Source organism: Octopus bimaculoides, chromosome 7, assembly GCF_001194135.2.
Source record: "Octopus bimaculoides isolate UCB-OBI-ISO-001 chromosome 7, ASM119413v2, whole genome shotgun sequence".
Lineage (NCBI taxonomy): Eukaryota > Metazoa > Mollusca > Cephalopoda > Octopoda > Octopodidae > Octopus > Octopus bimaculoides.
In genome coordinates this window covers 56,892,815-56,900,758 of record NC_068987.1, presented here as the reverse complement: position 1 = coordinate 56,900,758, position 7,944 = coordinate 56,892,815, and the positions used below count along the sequence as shown (strand labels likewise).

Here is a 7,944-nt window from a genome sequence, read left to right as displayed (position 1 = left end):
TTACTCCCATCACCTTAATTTTCAGTTTACAAAATGAATCATAGTTTTCATAAACTTGGTCAAGGGAAGAAGGTAAATCCCTATTTCCCCATCCTTGAACTCTTTCAAATAAATGCAAAACTTTACACTTACCGTAGAACCAGTTTTAGTTTGTCGTTCACTACCAGCTAAGTCGACCAGATTCAGTTTACCAACACGAATATGATTCTCTCCATCAACACCCATCTTCAGAGAAAAGAAAACCAAATTAACTATGAAGTGAATCAATAGATGTTTAAGGAAGCTAACAGGTGTTTGTGTCAGCAGGTAGTAACAAAAAAAAAAAAAAAAACTTTACAAAGAGGAATACATTATTTTTACCAACAGAAAGAATAGTCTAAACATTTCAGTATGATACCAAACAAATTAATAAACAACATGTTTCACACATTTAATAGCTACCTCTGATTTAACTCCACCCACAAATAATGGTCTTACAATCACTTGGACCCAATGTAAAGACAACGGGGCTAATAATCCATTTCGGGTTATGGAAATTCAAGTAATAGGCTCAAACATTTGAAATCAGACAAATTAAGCAAGGAAGGGAGATAATTTCTAAATGGCAACTAAAGTAATTATGAAGGAAATTCAAGCTTAAAGTTAAGTTGCAGCATCATGTTAATTCAGTTAGTATTATATTAAAGCAAAGTGTTAGTATTATACTATAACAGAATGTTAGTTAGCCAGCTGTAAAATTAAAGTATTAGATTACTGACTGTAAAGTTATGAGCTTATGTTTTGAAACAAACACAGCATTGTGCCTCTTGCCTCTGGTCTCTATGAAAAACTCATCCCAATTACTCAAATGCAAATGTTCAAATTTTCAAAACAATCTCACCTCTAATAGTTAATAGAATTAATTACTAAATATCAATCATAATATGTTACAAGGTTCACAGACAAGAGGTGGACCTGTGCAGTTTTCAAGCACTATCCAAGAGACTGGAAAAGATTACTTAGAAGATGTCTGAGATGATGGACAGAAGACATAGTCATCTAATTAGGGCTCAAATGAGAGAGAACAGCCAATCAAGAGGAGAATGGAAGCACATTGCCACCTGCAATATATAAGGACATCTGACAGTCTGGTCAATAAGAAGTCTAAATATAATGCTTTCAAATTTTGGCACAAGGCCAGCAATTTTTTTGGGGGAGGGGAAAAGTCGATTATATCATGCCCAGTATTCAACTGGTACTTATTTTATTGACCCCGAAAGGATAAAAGACAAGGTCAACCTCGGCAGAATTTGAACTCAAAACAAAGACAGATGACATGCTGCTAAGCATTTGACCTGACATGCTAACAATTCTGCCGGCTCGCCGCTTTAAGAAGAATCAACATATAACATTGATATTTACTCTGAAATGGTTATGTGCTTGCTTCTTCCTCTTCTCTTGGTTGTCTCTTGTGAGATTTTCTTTTTCACTAATGTGTTATGAGTTAAAACGGCATAGACTCCACTCATCAGAGTGGATATCATACTGGATGGACAATGAGCTTGTACGCCGAGATCAAGTCCACTTCCATGCATCTCAGTCAGCCTGACTCTTGAACATGGCAGAAAATAATGAGAATGTCCCCTGTAACAGGTTTACACTTTATTGAAGAAAACAATTGATTTCTCATCCTCAATGCTTTAAAATTGCAGCTAAACTCTGGTTTTCATGAGTCCCTTGGAGTTTCATGATGCAATCAACTACACATTGTATTAAATGTACATATAGAATCACAACATATATACAAGTAAATATCAAGTATGTGTGTATGCATGTGTGCATGTGTGTACATACACATATGAGTGTGTACATGCAGATATTCAAATGTATTTACCTCACTGCATTCTATAGTGATAATAAAAATGGCATGTGACCGGGAACTGTGCTCATTCATGTTTGTCGCGCTGGATAAATAGATATCAATGGCTAACTGTTTTTGTAAAGTCAGTATTGAAAGTATATTTGCAAAAAATATAATTTAAGCTACATTGCATTCATGAAATAAAAAAAAATTAATAAATAAAAATAAAAAATTAAATGACATTTTCATTTTTTTAAATTTATTAATTAAACACTTGTAACTCTGATTTCATTACATTATTCAATTGATTTGAGCTCTGGATGCATTAAATTCATGTCAATTTTGTTTTCTAAACTCAAATTATTGAATGAAGAGCTATGGCAGTCTGATGTTCTTTGAACTGGAGAACCTAAGTGCTAAATGTAAATAAAGTAAAATTACTGATGCAGCCACCACCAGTTCCACAGCTGCCACCACTCATTTAATAATCATAAGAAACATATAATACATCTTTCTCACATCTAAGCAAACATCTTCAACTGACATTTATTTCTATGCCACTATGGTGGCCTTAACCAGAAAATGAGCTTTGAAATAACCCCGATAAGTATACAACAATGGGAAGCTATGTGTAACAAAGAATTTCTTTAGCTTGTTTCTTATTTTTAAAAAATTTATATCTTCTATGTAGCACCTTTGTGTAAACAAGTTTGTGACATTTGGATCAGCTGTCATTAATGACAACGTTCTGTTGTCTCACCTCCTGTTTAATATATAGTGCCCTGGAGGATGTGTCTTCTGCTATAGCAGTGGACCAATCAAAACCTTGTAAGTGGTTTTGATGGACAGAAACTGATAGTAGACTGTCGTGTACATGTGTATATATTTATGTATGCTTGCATGTGTGCACATTTATGTGTGTGTTTACATTTGCTCTTGCTTCCACAAAAGTTGTGACCTATGAGTGGTGATGTTGTTACGTCTGTCATGAAATCATACATTTGTGGAATAAGAGACCTCTTACTTGGAAAACAGCTAAGTGTTAGCAACAGAAAGGACACCCAACAACAAAACAATGCATCAGTAAGATATTCACCTAACCCATGCTAGCAAGCTATTCACATTTGGTTATTTACAAGAACCTACTCAATCTCAGAGAAATGAAGCCATCAAACACAAGAGACATAATTCCTTGATTGTTTATAAATGAATAGAATGAGGCTAAACACTGTAACAGCATCTCAAGTTTAAAGAGTTAACAAATGACAATTTTACTAGAAATATGTGAAAGAGTTCAATGGATACTAAAGCAGACTTTGATAATTTGTAAAGTAACAGAATTTTTTTTTGTCTTTGGTCAATAAGTGATATTTCCTATTTACTTCTAACTAGAAATCAAAGAAAATAACTACTATTTCCTTTAGACTTTGCTTTTGTGACCTGGACATCAATGTTTTGAAACTGACCTATTTTTCATTACATTTCAGACATCCAGTACTGAGTTGCTGAAGCAGAAATATCATTATAGCAAATATTCTGCTCAGTACCACATAACTGCTTGTCAGTTGCTCAACCTTAACTACTTGGGCATGTCCCTTAGTGGTGGACAATATGTATATCTTTAATGATGAGCAGGAGTAGAGGAGTGGGGGCATCATAGCCATGTGTTGAGAGGGAGTCTTTGTAGTTTGAATAAATGTAACAAAAGCAAAGTTTGAAGGAAATATTAGTCATTTTTCATACTTTCAAGGGGTAAGCAAATAGGAAATAACAGTTGTTACCCAAGGACAAAAAGTGTGTTACACATTGTAAGGGGAAGGCTTTCAGACTGATTGCTTGCTACAGTTATTGTTGATGAGTTATTGCTACAGGTATTGTTGATCATATCTCAAATGAACTTATTGAGGTAATCATTCTATAGTCAAAGTTGCTGAAATCTAGGGATCACTGCCTAATAAGAAGCAAGAAGTTGGCATGCCAACCAGTTGCTAGGTTAGATAAGAGACAGGTATTAATTAAACAGGTACAGTACTTGACAGAGTTAGTGCAAAGGGTGAAATGGCAGTGATAAGATATAGGACAGCTAGATCATAGGTCACAGGCTAACATTCCACTAGAATCTTGTGGCATGACATTAAAGTGTGCTTGTCCCAGTTTATTTAGTTGGAGAACAGATAGAAGAGTGAGTTAATGAGAGCCTCTACATTGATGCTTGACCAGCTAGAAAAAGCAGTCAGATCTCCCTCAAATCGCTATCGTAAAAATAAAAGGACATATTCAGTGATGTGGTTGTAGATACTCTGTCTAGAAAAATTAAAATTAAAATTAGCTGGTCACAGATGGAATACATGATGTTTGTAGTTTCCTTGCTTTGGGGGACAACTTGGGCTAAACAATATATTAAATAATTTTCTAAACGACCACTTGTCTTGTTAGAAATAACATCTAAATGTCTTTCTGATCACACTCTGCCTTCTTGGAAAAAAGGAAGGAGAAATTGGATAATGGTAACCTGGATTCATTATGAATACAAAAAGGGCTGGAACGTTTTTCATCATAGATCTGTTGGATGATCAGGGCTGAAACTGAGGCAAAATAACAGATACCAGGCTGTCAAAGAAAAGTTAGTGGCAAAAGGCTAGCATCCAGTGGAGAGATGGATTAGATGTGTTTCTAATATGTTAAGCAATATAGCAAATAAATAGACCTCTGTGGTTTGTAACTGGATTAACAAGTGACTTTAGCATATATCTAGTATATGTATTGCAAGCTCTCATTACATCTTATTAAAAATATGGGAATAAGCTGTGAGATTAATGGCCTAAAGACTAAGTCTTTCCTTCACTATTTTTGTCATTACAATGAATTATTAAAGAAATTTGACAGAGAACATACCCAACAGCACGATTCTGGTTACCAACATTCATCACATGTTCAATTTCCTTTGCACTTTTGGTTACAAACGAAGACAAATCCTGTAATTAAAACCAAAATAAATGAACATATTAATCATTTCATCCAATATTTAATATGGCAATTGATAAAGACATACTTTCAGCTGTAGTTCTAAAACTAAGTTACATACTCTTTTACTTGTTTCAGTCTTTTGACTGTGGCCATGCTGGAGCACCGCATTTAGTCGAGCAAATCGACCCCAGGACTTATTCTTTGTAAGCCTAGTACTTATTCTATCGGTCTCTTTTGCCGAACCGCTAAGTTACGGGGACGCAAACACACCAGCATCGGTTGTCAAGCAATGTTGGGGGGACAAACACAGACACACAAACACATATACACATACATATATATATATACATATATACGGCGGGCTTCCAAATCCACTCACAAGGCTTTGGTCATCCCGAGGCTAGAGTAGAAGACACTTGCCCAAGATGCCATGCAGTGGGACTGAACCCGGGACCATGTGGTTGGTAAGCAAGCTACTTACCACACAGCCACTCCTACATATTGATAAAAAAAGATCATTGTTTGTGCTGTATACATCAAGATCTGAATTTTCATACTTATTAATACATTCGGGCAAATTTAAATGTATTAAGAATAAATATGCAAATCCTCATCGATGTTATATATTAGAATCACATATTTATCCTTGATTAATCAAACTTTCTTTAAAAGAAGACAACAATAGTGATAACAACACCAACACTATTATTCTACCACCACAAAAGCAGCTATTTTGCCATATTAAAAATGTGGTGTATTGCAATATACCACATTCCAAAATGTTTAAGATAGGTATTATCTGATATATGAGGCCCAATAATGTCATATCTGACCCTACCACCTTTTCCTACATATGATGTGTGTATGTGTGAGTGTATGAATGTATGAAAAGAAATAGCTCTCAAGATTCAAATCATTGTCATTATCGTTTTAATGTCCACTTTTCCATGCTCACATGGATCAGATGGAATTCAATGAGGTGAGGAAGATTTTACTGCTGGATGCATTTCCTCTTGCCAATTCTCACGTTTCTAAGCAAGGTAGTATATCTCCATGAACAGACATGTTCTCATGGCATATTTGAAATGAATGACACTGCTTGCATAACAGTGACACTAGTTAATAACTATTGGCCAATGTCAAGACAAGGAGGTACAAATACATACACACATATATATATATACACATGATGGGTTTCTTTCAGTTTCAATCTAATCCCACTCACAAGGTTTTAGAGAAATTTGCTCAAGGTGCCATGCAGTGGGACTGAACATGAAACCACTATATGAGAAGCAAACTTCTTAACCATACAGCCATGCCTGCATTATCAAATACATATCAAAATTTGAAGCAGCAGCCAAACCTAGCCTCACAGGAAAAACAGCTGTCATACATAACCACACATTCAAAGACAATTTTTTTACTGAAATCATCATCATCAATCCATCCACCATAGCAGAATTGATATCGGTGCTGGTGCCATGTTAAAAGCACTGGTGCTAGTGCCATCTTAGAAGCACTGTTGCTGGTTCCACATACAAAGCACCCAGTGTACTCTGTGAAGTGCTTGGTGTTAGGAAGGGCATCCAGCTCTAGAAACCATGCCAGAACAGACAATGGAGCCTGGTGCAGCCCCTGCCCTTCACAGCTCCTGCCAAATTATCCAATCCATGCCAGCATGGAATAACATATGCAAATTATAATGATGATGATGATATCCCATGCTGACTTGGGTTGGGAGGTTTTACAGGATCCGATGGGCCTATCAGATCCTGCATCAGGCTCCAGTGTCTGCTTTGGCATGGTTTTTACAGCTGGGTGCCCTTCTTAATGCCAAACACTTTTCAACATGCACTGGTCCTCATTTTCTTTTGTGTCGAGAAATATACTTAAATCCCAAATATTGCTCATACAAGTAAACCTTACTGTGACTTGCCTCTCACCATCAGGCCCATTGTAGCACTTATACTCAACCCCTCCTCCTCAGAATGCTCACCCTCAGGAATTCTCTCTCTGCACACATTTTTCTATAGCTACTGACTAGCAACTATTTTATAGGAATATTAATTGTGTTAATCTCACTGATCTCAGAGGGCTTGTGAAGAGCACGGACACAACCTCTCCTCTGAAACTAACTCCCTACCAAAATTCTATTCCAGATTAAAAAAAAAAAGGAAAACTATAAAATTTTATTAGCATCTGTCCTTTTAAATCAGTTTATTATGAAACGAGGGGCATGACCATATGCTAAGGACCTTTCAGCTCACCCCAAGTAGGTAATATTGATGCAGCCAAAATCTAGGTTAAAAATGTGGGCAGAGGAACAAATGGGCCTGGTTTGAATGCTTACAACATAATGAATACTACTTAAGAGACCCAAATATCTAATGGTGGTGTTAAAAACCATGCTGTGTTTTAGGGCTATTTTTACAGACATACAACAAACTTTGTTGCTGTTGTTGTTGAGCTGGAAGATAAGCAAAAGCATTTCATGGTAAGTTGAGATGATTATGATATTTTTTTACTGTTTTGTTGTGAGTCATTTCCATCATTTTTGTTATGACTCGGCTTCCAGTCAACTGGTTCACATTACACATCATAACTAGTAAATAATATATATTAGTGACAGAAGCTGTATTAATATCAAGAAGTAATATTTATCCCCACTTAAACATGGATGTTCTGTCAGAACTATACTGTGGACACTTTACTGCCAGAGATAACAGTGACACATTTCCCTGCCAGCAATATATAGAAGTAAATACTAGTAAATACTTTTGCTGCCATTCTAACTTCGTATCTCATAGAGATTTTAATTCATTTAACACTGCTAATATAATTATATCTCCATCTATATTATATAATTAGTTAAACACAGTAGATATTACAAATAGAAAGAGAAAACAAACAACCTCAAAACTAAATATTACTAGTATTGGGTTGGACTGCACAAAAAACATTTTCTTAATTTAACAAATGAAATTATTTCTAAATTTCTTTTTTGTAGTGGTGGGGAGTTTCATACTCTATTACTCTTTTACTGGTTTCAGTCATTTGACTGCGGCCATGCCTGAGCACCACCTTTTAGTTGAGCAAATCGGCCCCAGGACTTATTCTTTGGAAGCCTAGTACTTATT

General features: G+C 35.6%; 1 protein-coding gene across 3 annotated transcripts in view; it reads right to left on the bottom strand.

Annotated features, from left to right (window-relative positions):
- Positions 1–7,944, bottom strand: part of LOC106873895 (kinesin-II 95 kDa subunit) — an 82,359-nt gene that overhangs the window by 37,069 nt on the left and 37,346 nt on the right. For all 3 annotated transcript variants that reach the window (XM_052969706.1, XM_014921421.2, XM_014921422.2), the window contains exons 8-10: positions 4,736–4,815; positions 1,874–1,943; positions 133–225 (exon numbers count right to left, since the gene is read on the bottom strand). In XM_052969706.1, coding sequence (XP_052825666.1) covers positions 133–225; positions 1,874–1,943; positions 4,736–4,815 — 243 coding nt within the window. The remainder of the gene's footprint in view (positions 1–132; positions 226–1,873; positions 1,944–4,735; positions 4,816–7,944) is intronic.